General features: G+C 35.6%; 1 protein-coding gene across 3 annotated transcripts in view; it reads left to right on the forward strand.

The window, feature by feature from the left end:
* Positions 1-13,602, forward strand: part of GRIK2 (glutamate ionotropic receptor kainate type subunit 2) — an 823,240-nt gene that overhangs the window by 524,168 nt on the left and 285,470 nt on the right. For all 3 annotated transcript variants that reach the window (XM_044001196.1, XM_044001197.1, XM_044001198.1), the window contains one exon: positions 10,205-10,411. In XM_044001196.1, coding sequence (XP_043857131.1) covers positions 10,205-10,411 — 207 coding nt within the window. The remainder of the gene's footprint in view (positions 1-10,204; positions 10,412-13,602) is intronic.

Genomic DNA, 13,602 nt, shown 5'->3' on the forward strand with positions numbered 1-13,602 from the left:
AACCACTCACTCTGGGTATTTCTGGTGATGTATCCTACTCCCTTCTCTATCTTAGGAAGGAGGGGAGAAGGTACCAAGTGTGATCAGCTTACATCAAGAAAGCATTTAATTTATGCAGATAAAGATATTTTCTCAGATTGGTAATTACTGTGATTATTATGGGGGAGACTGAGAAGCTCATAGTAGAATTAAAGGGAAGAAAACTCTTAATATCATAGTGTTTTCTTTTCTTTTTTTAAATTTAATTTTATTTTAGTGAGGCAATTGGGTTAAATGACTTGCCTAGGGTCACACAGCTAGTAAGTGTTAAGTGTCTGAGGCCGGATTTGAACTCAGGTACTCCTGACTCCAGGGCCGGTGCTCTATCCTATCATAATGTTTTAATGATTACCTCTCAGGCATAGTACTAAGTGTTCAGGCTTATGACAGTTTTTTCCCTGTCTCTGATTTTCACCTCCTTTATGCTTTCTTAATCATATATCAATGAAACTCTTATCTTGGTCTTCTCTTACCTTCCCAATGATACATTCACATATGTAGCATAGTTTTATTTTTTTAGTGAGGCAATTGGGGTTAAGGTGACTTGCCCAGAGTCACACAGCTAGTAAGTGTTAAGTGTCCTGAGGCCGGATTTGAACTCAGGTACTCCTGACTCCAGGGCCGGTGCTCTATCCACTGCGCCATCTAGCTGCCCCAGTTGTTTTATTTTGTAAATGCTTTGGAAGAATATTTGAACTCTATTCCCAGAAATGTACTATGAAATCATAATGAGCTCATACATTCTGATTCCTCTTTCCTTTTAGATTCATAATCAGACCAGTTTCAGTAGCATTTTTGTGAGTTCTTGCCTTTCATAATTATTTGTCAGCTCTCTAAATCCAATCTCCATCTCCTCCATCTTTGGGGCTTGAAGAATTATATTTCAAATACCCTTAAATGTTAAGTTCTCTTTTCTTTCTGAAGACTGAAACTGGAAACAAAATAACATATTCTAATTGCCCAATGCAGAATTCAGCAAAATTCCTAAAGTTGAAGTTTTGCTTTTTTAAACTGTGCCACTGGTAACCCATCAGGGATAGGGTAATGGTGACATTAAAAACAATCAGAATTGGAAAGTTTAGGATTTACTTGATTGTCTGTGATTCTAAATAATTTTTGACTTATGGCATCTAGAGATGAAAGAGATATTAGAAATTTTCTAATCATCCCCAGTCTCTTTATCTAACATCAGAGGAAACTGAGGTCCATCTTCACAAAAATGGTAAATAACAGAATCCAAAATCCAGGCTGTTTGGCTCTAAATACAGTCCATCCTTATACTGTCCTGTACTCATTCTATCTATATATTTAAGAGAAGTAAGAGGTACTATGACAGTAGATAGAAAACTGATCTATAGAGAGTTGATTTCAGGTTCAGGAAGACATTGTGTCCAATCCCATTTGGGAGACAAGTTCTTTGTGAATTCCTAGAAAAGTAGCTTAACCTCTCAGTGTTCCAGATTATTTGCTGACATAACATGTGCCTACCTATCTTCCTTATTAGGAAGAATTTCCTCTGGACTTTCCTTTAGTGATGAAATCACAGCTCAGAGATTTTTCCCAAATGTTGACAGGCAATAGGGAGCTGAGCCAAGAGTTGGACTAAGATACTAAGACTCTAAATCCATTATGCTTTGCACGGCACCACACAGCCTCCCAAGTCCACAGACAACCATGGCTAACTTTGTTTGACATTCCTATGTGGAAGATCCAAAGATAATATCCAAAATTCCCAAGTAATGCTCATCTTTTCTGGAGTGTCTACCAGATGAAAATAAACTGAAAGAAGTTAGCACAAGATTTTGTGTATCCTTCCTTCAGTTCATATCTCTGGAACTAGATAAGGCTAAAATGGAGATCTTTTTATTTTTGCTAATTCAGTACAGCTCAGGGAGACAAAAGTGATTGCAGCGGAGTCTGGTAGCTTCCGAACAACTTGAGGATCGATAGGATTGATTAGTCCCCTTGTAGACCTTTGTCTGTATATATGAACTCTTCCATAGAGGCAACTCACCAAAGCAAGTCAAGGACTACATGGGAACACTTAATTATTAGAAGACCTATCCAAATTAGGAACACTGTATTAAATTATTTGAAATAATTATTGAGGAAAACATATAATTAAAAAACATAACAGAGAACATCTATAAATGGCTCAATTCCTACAATTCTCTTGTATTATGGAAATAAAAACCATAAATTCCTTATTCATTTAGATCTCAGGAGGGCTATACAAATTGATTTGTTTTAATTTTTTATTTCTTAAAAGCAAATTAAAATAATTTAATGTAGCACCTTTAAAAGTGCCTTTCTGGGTGTTTGAAAACTATAGGGAATTTTAAAGGAATTTTTCCTTCAGCAAACTACAACCCTAGAAGGATCTCCTGAATAATTTTAAATACCACATGGGACTCCTCAAAATAGGACTATAGCTTTAAAAGACAATTTGGTTGCAGAGTTTCTGGGCCATTAAAAGGTTAATGTAGTAGAACAGACATGTGCATTATCTAAGAATTATTTATACTATATTTAAATTAGAAATTCATCATAGGATTATACTTGTATGAGATTTGCCTTTCTAATTATAGTTTATTTAGGTTCATGTTAAAACTGGTTTTATTTCTCAAGCTTTTTCTCCCTAAGAATCATGGAAAGAAGGAACATGCTGAGTGGAAGGAGTTACTTGAATGAATTTTAAAATGAGCCACAAAACATCTTCAATCACCTAGTCTACAAATGGACAGTCAAAATGTGACTACTAAATATTGCTTAGGGACAGGAATGAGATATGTCCCCCCTAAAAATAACTGCTACAAAATAATAGGCTATTAAAATTATTTTCCAAAAACTTTCAGTGAATTTCATTTTTGGGGAAAATATTTGAGCTGATTTGGGGTCAATTTTCAATTCAGTGTACACAAAAATGTTTGACTTATTGGTTTCCTTAAAAGTATGATTGATGATGGAAATTCTGACAAATCCTTATTACAGATGCCAGTGGAATTAAGTACTTTTACATGCTCCCATTTTCTCTACATGGTAACAATTTGGGTTGAGGAGTCCCTTCCAATAGATATTTTGCTACTTCTTTTTTGGCAGGCCAATGAGGATTAAATGACTTTGCCCAGGGACACACAGCTAGTGTCAAGTGTCTGAGACTGGATTTGAACTCAGGTCCTCCTGAATCCAAGGCCAGTGCTTTATCCACTGCGCCACCTTAGCTGCCCCCCTATTTTGCTACTTCTATGGATCTATAATAGTACCAATTTGGATCATCCCTCTGACAATTCATATTTTAATTTAGCCATGTACTCCAATTAAGATTATTTTTTCGGGGCAGCAAGGTGACGCAGTGGATAGAGCACCGGCCCTGGAGTCAGGTAGTACCTGAGTTCAAATCCTGTCTCAGACACTTGACACTTACTAGCTGTGTGACCCTGGGCAAGTCACTTAACCCCCATTGCCTCACACAAAAAAAAAGAAATTAAGATTATTTTTTCCATGTGTTTCTATAAATCCTATAGAGGGGTCCACCCAATATTCTGGTGACTTCCACTATATGGAGGCCATATTATAAGTTGTTAAGAAGAGAGTGAGAGAAGGCAAAGTGGAGGTATTTATTGTATATAACTTTTTCAAGGACTTCAGTTACAAAAGAGAGGAGAGACAGAGGATAATAGTTTGGGTTGGAAGGATTTTTTTTTCAGGATAGGGAAGATGTGGTCATATTTGCATGAAGTAAGAATGAGTCAACAGATAGGGAGAGACTGAAAATAAGTAAGAGTAGGTATGAAAAGAGTGGACAGCTTTTGGAGGAGAGGAGATGAAATGAGATCACTTGAACAAGATATTTTTCTGTTGCTCTGTAGATAATTCTCAACTTTGATTCTTCAGATTCTATGTATTCACTATAGCATAAGTTCTGCTACTTATAGTATTAGAGAAGTACCTGGGACACTAAGAAGTTAAATGAGCTGCTCAAAGTCATATTGCCAAAATATGTCAGAGACAGTATGTGAATTTAGGTCTTCCTTATATCAAGGAAAGCTCTTAATCCACTATGCCATGCTATGTCTGCAACAGAAAAATTTTGACCATAGAAAATTACTGTGTTGACAAGGAAGATCAAACACACACTCAGAAGAAGATAGAAAAGTCAAAACTCCTATATCCAAAATCTCCAAGAAAAAATATGAATTGGTCTCAAGCCATGGAAGGGCTCAAAAAAGATTAAAAAATCAAGTAAGAAAGTTGGAAGAAAAAATTGAGAAATGAGAGTAATGCAAGAAAATCATGAAAAAAGTCAAGAACTTGGTAAAGAAGGCAGAAAAATACTGAAGAAAATAACACCTTATAAAACAGACTAGAGCAAATGGTAAAAGAGGTACAAAAAAGCCAATGAGAAGAATGTTTTGAAAAGCAGAATTGACCAAATGGAAAAGGAAGTACAAAAGCTCACTGAAGAAAAAGAATTCCTTAAAAATTAGAATTGAGGAAATGGAAACTAATGACTACGAGAAATCAGGTAACAATAAAACAAACCCGAAAGAATGAAAAAAATAGAAAATGTGAAATATCTCACTGGAAAAACAACTGACCTGGAAAATAGATCAAGGAGAGAATAATTTTAAAATTATTGGACTGCCTGAAGATTGTGATTAAGAAAAGAGCCTAGACAGCATCTTTCTAGAAATTATCAAGGAAAACTACCCTGATATTCTAAAACCAGAGGGTAAAATAGAAATTGAAAGAACCTACCAATCACTTCCTGAAGGAGATCTCAAAATCAATACTCCCAGGTGTAGAGGCAAGACTTGAGCTTTGGAGTCATTTTGACTTCAAGATCAACAATCTATCAACTAAACCAAGCTGCTTCTCCAATATACCACTAACTATATCACTATCATATAATGAAATAGAATTACATTTAATCAGGATCCTAGAAATATACTTGTAAATGCAATAATGCATAAAACATCACACAAACTCTATCTAGGAGGATTCTTGACTTAAAGGTAATTAATGATATAATTGTATTATCTTAAATATAGAAATCTGTGGTTATAAGGAACTTCAAGTATATTCGTATAGGCAGATCTTTTCATCCTAGTTCATATTAATGCACAGTTATTTAGAAAGTTGCAGTTTACAAAGCACTGTGCACACAATTCTTTGAGGTATCACTATCATTTCTTTTTTTGTTTGTTTTTTTGCAGGGCAATGAGGGTTAAGTGACTTGCCCAGGGCCACAGAGCTAGTTAAGTGTCAAGTGTCTGAGGCTGGATTTGAACTCAGGTCCTCCTCAGGCCAGTGCTTTATCCACTGCACCACCTAGCTGCCCCACTATCATTTCTTAACAGAGGAAGAAATAAACCCAGAGTTAGAAGAAATTAGTTACTTACTCAAGATTATACAGCCGGTTTTGAAATTGAGAGTAGTCTGTCAGTTGACAAGGATTTATTCAACATTTACCACCTTCTAGCTCCTGTATTAGGAGCTGGAGATACAAATAGAGGGTAAAACTGCAACAACAAAAATAATAATAGCTCTCATTTATATAGGATTTATCATGTACCAGGCAGTGTGCTCAGCACTTTATAATTACTATTCTCATTTGATCCTCACAATAATCCTAAAGAAACAGGGGAAACTGAAACAGAGATTAAGTGACTTGCCTAGGTCATAGAGCTAGAGAGTATCTGAGGCAATATTTGAACTTAGATTTTCTTGACTCTAGGCCCAACACTTTTTTCATTGTACTTACTTAGATACCTCCAACACTGACAACCACCACCACCACCACAACAATACAATCCTTGCACTCTGGGCATTCCAATGGAAAAGACACCATGTGAATAATTTAATTCATACAAGATATATACCAAATAGATGGAATGTAATCTAAAGGGAAGATAGCAACTATGGGGGACTGTGGAACACCTATTGTAGAAGGTGGGATTTGAGCTGAATATTAAAAAAAACAGTAACAGGAATACTGTGAGGTGAAGGTGAGGCACATTCCAGGCATGGAGGACATTCAATACCAATCCATGGAGATCATGGAATGTTGTGTTTTGGGGAATTGCAAATAGTCCAGTGTAGCTATATAAAAGAATGCATAGGAGGGACTGAGGTAAAAGGAGAATGGAGAAGTAGGAATTGACCAGGTTATAAAGATCTTAAAATGACAGAGGAGTTTATATATAATCCATTAGGTGACAGGGAGCCACTGGAGCTTACTGAGTAGGGAGTTATGGGTTAGACATATGCTTTAGAAGAATCACTTTGGCAGCTAAGTGTGTCATGGATTAGATGGGAAAAGACTTGAAACTATTGTATTAATACAAATGAGAGGTGATCAAAACATGACCTAGGGTTTGGCTGTGTTAATGTAGAGGTGGGGACATAAACAAGAGTTGTTGTGGTTAGAAATAACAATGATTTGACAAAATCTGTATATGTAAGTGAAGATATGAGGATGACACAAAGATTGTGAACCTAGGTGACTGAAATAATAGTGATATACTCAACAATAAGCAGAGAAGTTAAAAGAAGATGGAGAGATATTTTTAAAAACATAATAAATTCTGTTTTGGATTTTTGAGTTTGGGATGTTTTAAAGCACTGAGTTTGGAGAATGTCTAAGAGGCAGTTGCAGATGCATGACTATATCTCATGAGAGAGACTATGTCTGGTTATGTAGATTTGTATATAGACCAGCTGCATAGATAGATAAATGAAATTATGAGAACTGATGGATATATATAAAAATAGTACTGAGCAAAAAAGACAAGAGGTCCTAGTACAAAGCCTCAGGGGATGCCAATGGTTAGTGGGTATGACACGGATAAAGAACCAACAAAGAAATCTGAGAAACAGCAGTTGTGTAGAAAGAAGAAACCAGGATAGATCAGAATCATGAAAACCTAGAAAGGAGGGAGTGTCCCAGGAGAAGAAATATGATCAACATTGTCAAATGTTGCAGAGAAGTAAAAAAGGATTAGGATTAAGAAAAGGGCAATAGATTTGTCAATGGGGAGGTCATTGGTAATTTTGAATAGGAACATTTCAGCTGAATGATAAGATCAAAAGCCAAATTACTGAGTGTTTAGAGTTGAGTGAGAGGAAAGGAAGTGGAGGCATCAAGTATAAAATTACTGTTTAAGGCATTTTTCCAGTTAGGATGTATGATATAAGATAATAACTTTAGGGATGATAGGGTCAAGTGAGAGGATTCAAAGGTAGAAATTAGATGGGCATATTAGCATGGAGGTAGGGAAGAAGCCCAGTACCTGGAAACTGAAGCTATGAGAAGGTGGCAAGGATAACAAAGGAAATTTACTAGAGAATTCAAGAGATGAGATCAAGGTTCCATGTGAAGGACTGTCTTTTGTTAGAAGAAGAACCACCTCTTTATCTGAGCCTAGAATAAAGGAATAGTGGAAAATGTCTGAATGATGTGAGATTGTGAGTGGTTTGGAACTCTTGGTGAATTAACTCAATTTTTTCTTACTGAAGTATTAGGTAATGTCCTCAGCTCAGTGGGTGAGGATAGGGGTGCTATAGAAGGATTGAGAAATGACATAATAGCCTCTGTGGAGAGTAGAGTAGTGAAAAAATTAGTGCAAAATGAAATGTTGCCTTGATTCACTAGGGATTTGGTTAAAATATCTAGACCATTAGTTTGTACTGAGCCATAACGGAAATCACTGTTTTGTAATTTCCTCCAACTCTGGTGTTGGTTTTGGAAGGCATGATAAATTATAGGACAAAGGAGCAAGGGCTTCAAAAGAAGAGATCAGTTTAGAGTTGAGTGAGCTCACAAAGGAGAAGGGAGAGGAGTGTAGGCAATGCAAAGATAATAAATAACCTGGGAAAGAAGTGAGAAGTAATGGAGATGATATTGAGGATGAAGAACAAAGTTAGGTATTGTAAGGCATGGGGAAATATGGAACAAAAAAATGTAATCAGAAAAGGAATTTCAAGGTTTTGTATAGAAGGAAATTGTTGCGGTTGTTGTTGTTTGTCCTTAATTCTCAAAGAGGACCAAGACATGTCATGACTTGCACTGAATTGAATTTAAGTGAGGAAGGGCTATGTAAGATCACTAGCCTCATTCTCTCCTCTAGAGCCATCTGGGTCCAGTGGCAAGATATACATCAGGACAAATGGAGATTGCCCCAGATGTTTGAGGCAATGGGGTTAAGTGACTTGCCCAGGGTCATACAGCTAGTAAGTGTCAAGTGTCTGAGACCAGATTTAAACTCAGGTCCTCCTGACTCCTGGGCCAGTGCTCTATCCACTGAGCCATCTAGATGTCCCTAGGCAAGGAAACAGAACACTTTTGGAAGATGGAAGGATCAAAGGTGTCATCATTTCTGTAGCTTATGTAGAGTCGAGATATAAGTCATGAAAATTGAATAGACTGAGGAACTGAGAAGTTAGTGTATATGAGGGATCATAAATATGTATGTTGAAATTCCCTATTATGAAGGCTTCAAATGAGAAGAGAGAAGCTATGACCTACACTGAACTTATCAAGGAAGAAAGTACAGTGGTAACTCCTGATTCTTTCTAATGACAGTATAATTAAGAAGAGTCAGGAAAATTGCTAAATTTCAGTACTCTATTCTCAATGCTATTTCACTATCTAAATAGAATATCCAGTTAAAAAATTATTTTAGAAAGCAATTTCAGGGCTGTACCTACATACTTTACATAGAAAACAAACAAAAGAAAAGAAAGCACTCCTTCAAATTTTACTAATGCTTTCCTAATTATACTAAGTGTTTCAGTTAGCTCTAGGCCAAAGAAATTTAACAATTGTTTTGTAACAATATTTCCAAGTAACAACAAAGAAAGTTTTAGAGTGCCAAAATATATCTGAAGAACAAAATAAAAGTCTACAGAATTATTCTCTGATGCTTCTACCTCAATCTCTCCTACATTGAAATACCAAAGTGCACTATTTTTACTAAATCTTCTCTTGGGGAAAACCACCATATGCTGTATCAAAGATAAAGGTTTTGTAGGGTAAAATGTTCACATCTGATTCTTTTTAGACACTGAGATTTTGATTGTATCAATGAATTGAATAAATAAAATGTTATTTGGTGGGGCACAAATTAGGGATCCTCATTAAGAATTAAATAAGATATTTCAAGACCCTGGATGAGACCCAAGATATAGCCTCCTTTTATGAAAATAGGAAAAAACCCTCAAACAAACCAAAATCATGTAAACATATTAGAAAAATAAAAACAATGTACAATGTCTACGTGAGTTAGTGCAGATTTGACAAAATCAGTAAATTCCAGGTAATCTATTGTATTTGTCTAGTGTAGCTATTAAGTCACAGGCTCATCCATATTTTCACAGAACATAAACAATTCTTAGATGTTCAAACACGTGACTGCCTTAAGCGGAAATATAAAATAGGCTATTTGTCCTGTTCTCTTCTACCTTTTAACCACTCGCCCACTCTGGTGCCCATTCTCTTCTTTGCTACACAACAATTTCAGGTTTACACTGGGTTATAGAACATTGGACAGCTTTGTATGTTCAGTGTCCTTCCTCTGCTCACCAACGAGGGCTTCATTGTTGTCATACTTAAACGTCACAGTTAAATTTACTTGATCTGCAACTCGTCCCCTAACGACCAAATTATTTGTGCCTTCCAAGATCTTAATTCTGTTGAAGTCATTTATGCTGATGGAATAAATGGATAAAACACCCAAAGTTTGTTCTTTTCTCTAAATATAGCTGTCTATTTTCTTGACAAGGTGTATTTTCATTGTGCCCTATGTAGAACATGTCTCATATTCATATTTAACCTGAAGGAATGAATAATGTTGCCCTGATTAGGAGAAAATGGAAACATGGCAGGACATAGGTAATATTCTGAGGCAGGTGGGTCCAAGACCTCTTAAATGCACACCATAGACATTGTTTTTCAAATTTCTCCAAACAAAGAAAACTATTTTCTGAGCAATCTGAATTAATAGATGATTTTCAGTTGTAGAGACAGTAGTTAAAATGAAAGTAAAAATACTTAAAAGAGACTGTTGTTGATATTAAGAAAATTTAAACTGAAATTCTGGTACTTCTGCAATGCCCAAATATGGTGGTTAACTGAAACTCTTTCCTTTGTTTTCAATTACTGTAGGAAGAACCCTATGTTATGTTCAAGAAGTCTGATAAGCCCCTATATGGGAACGATCGATTCGAGGGATATTGCATTGACCTCCTCAGGGAACTAGCTACAATCCTTGGTTTTACCTATGAGATTAGACTTGTGGAGGATGGAAAATATGGAGCCCAGGATGATGTCAATGGACAGTGGAATGGAATGGTTCGAGAGCTAATTGATCATGTAAGTTTTTTTTCTTTCAGAAACAACTGTTTAAATGTTAAATAAACCTTTCAGGAACTGGAGCATATTTTTAGAACATGTCTTTATTATTAAATTTGAATGTATTATTTTATTAGAAGACACTTATTTCCATTAAGTATTTGGTACTTGATATGAAGGATAATGGTCAGTTTTTATATCTCTCACAAATCTTATCCTGATAAAAAAGAAGGAGACAATTTTACATACAATCTAAGATATGGAGAATTAGCCACATGATGTGTTTTCATTTTCATGATCAAATTTAAAATAAAGCAGAAATAGCAAAGCACACAGAAACAGCAGGGCATTCCAACGTGAGTCAAAACTGATATCATTACAGGCAATTGTTTGTAATTGAATAAGTCAGGCATCTCTTCCCTTTGGCCCCCCAAATGCATAATTTCTCAGTTGGTAGTGCCAATGAATTACTGTCTTGGAAACACAGTCTGATCTTTGTAAAAATTATGCTATTGTCTGTGGCTTCTCTTGTTTTGACACATTTGCATTTATTTTGACAATTTCTTAATATTAAGGCATCTGGCCATGATCACATTTAATAAAATAAGAATTCTATATATTAATACTATGTTACATTGTGGTTTAAATAAAATCTCATTGCCAGAAGTGTCAAGTACAAGGGAATGCCTTTCTTAGTGATCTAAAATTATACTACTAGAAGCAAAAATTGATTAGCAAAAACTTTAAAATGTGGATATACATTCTCTGCTAATTCTCCTTTCTCTGACTTTCACTCAGTCAATAAACATTTATCAAGTGCCTACTATGTGTCAGGCACTGTGCTAATTAGCTCTGGGGTTATAAATAAAGGCAAAAATCAATCCCTACTCGTAAGGAGGTCATAGTCAAGTAAGGGAAACAACATGTAAGTAACATATGCAAAGTATATATACAGGATAAATTGATGATAGTCAACAGAGCAAAAGCATTAGAATTAAGAAGAATCAGGAAAAGTTTCTAGTAGAAGGCAGGATTTTACCTGAGAGTTGAAGGAAATCAGGGAAGCCAGGAAGTCAGGGAAGCAAGGAGGCTGGGAAGAAGAGGTGACAGAAGTGAAACGCTCATAGTCTGGAGATGGACCATTTTGTGCAAGGCACAACAAGGAAGCCAATGTTACTGGATTGTGAAAGACATGGTAGTGGTGGTGGAGGTAGGGGAGTGTAAGATGTGAGAATACTGAAAAGGTAGGTTGGGAAAGGAGACAATAATAAAATCCAAGACAACAAATAACTATACACAATGCTATAGTTTAGGCAATAAACCAAAGGAATTAGAGGTCCTAGCTCAGGGTAGAAAATTTGACCTCATGGGTGTCATTGAGAGTTAATGGGATGAAATTCATGACTAGACCATGTATAGTCCTGGATGGGTATATTTTATTAAAAAGAAATAATAAGAAAAAAGGTGGGGGTGAGGCATATTATTTATTGAGGTATATTGATAAGAGAAAAAGTAAGAATATTTAGATGAAGGTCATTAGAGGAAGAAACAGAAATTTCATTAGATCATTTCAAAATAAAGTTGTTTCTTATGTTATTCATATTGGAATGCTTGGGTAATTAATATTTAGAATATCCCTTTCTTGTCCTTCCTACTACCTTTCCCACCAAGAAGTAAATAGAATCTGCAGTGGATTCTGGGCAAAGGTTTTTCCTACTAATCCTGCAGAAACATATATATTCGGCTGTAATAGTAATACACTAATATTCTGTGTAGTAGAGTTCTTTAGGAAGCCAAAAGTCATTCTTGCCTATTTTCTCTTTCAAATATATGCCAAGCCCATTTCTTTTTGAAAACAAATTATTTCAGTAAATGCATACAACATTTGTGTGCCTTAAAATAGTTTTTTTTTTCTTTTAGGAATTTATTTAGAATCACCATATCAGTATGTAAAATGATCAGAGGGATCATATAATTTTGTATATCTTCATAAACTATGAACAATTTCTCAGTATTTCTTTAAATTTTATCAATGCAAAATAATTTTTTCACTCTCTTGCTTTAACAGTCTATTATCACTGACCCCAGTGTCTCCCAAAGATGTGTGTTAGAGAATTGAAGTTAGTATAGTAGAGAGAATGGAACACTGTTGAAGAAAGATGAAGGCAGAAAAGTATGTGGGGCACAGGAGGCTTTCATGGGCTAGAGTCTTTTGGAAACACTTTGGAAACAGCTTCATTAAGTGAAGGCTATTTGTATTAGAACTTCAGCTAAATTATTTAGAGGATCTAGATAGTAAGAAAGGGGACTTATATGCTTTGAATCTCACCAATACATATGTGTGTATACATACACATATACATTTATATACACATACACACACATATGTATACATATTTATATGCATACTTACACACATACACATGAGATAAACACATATAATACATATATACATAAATACATAGCCAAATTTAAGTGTAAGCAAAGAGCCTAGTTGAGGCTTGATAAAGCAGTAGAACTGTGACAGTTTTGGTACTGTGACCAGGGTATCCCTCCCTGGTTCTTCTCCTTGTCTTCTTTATATTGAGTGAAGGTGAAAAGTAGAATCTGCATTGATCTGATGTCATGAATTATGTTGCTCCAGGGCCCACACAGAATGTGCTAGAGCTGGAGGTAGGAATCACTTGATAATGATGTTTACAGCCTAGTGTTGACTATTTGATTCTTGCTTTCTGAGATTGCTCCCTAGAGAAAGATGTGCCCTGTAGCTGGCATCAGGCATGTGACAGGTTACGTTAATGGTGATTCAAATTTAGAGGATAGATTGACAGTGAATGGGGAGGGGAGAAGGTATGGCAATACAGAGAGAAATAAAATAGTGAAGAGAAAAAGTCTCATCTTGTTTTATATGCCACTTAGCTTTGACCTGACTATCAGTTGTTATTATTAGCAAATATTAAAAAAGACTTTCGTTCCTTCCTTTGGGAAGTTAGTAAATCAACACACATTTATTAATTTCACCACACATATATTAATCCTAGAAGTTATATGGAGTCACTGGTGTTGACTGAGTGGAGTAACAGTCAGAATGGTGTCTCAGGAAGATTAATTTGACAGCTAAGTAGAAGAAGGACTGGCATGAGGAAATACTTGAGACATGGTGATGAATTTCTTATTTTCAATGAGTTTTGAATTTGATATGGCAGCCTTGG

Source organism: Dromiciops gliroides, chromosome 4 (assembly GCF_019393635.1).
Source record: "Dromiciops gliroides isolate mDroGli1 chromosome 4, mDroGli1.pri, whole genome shotgun sequence".
NCBI lineage: Eukaryota > Metazoa > Chordata > Mammalia > Microbiotheria > Microbiotheriidae > Dromiciops > Dromiciops gliroides.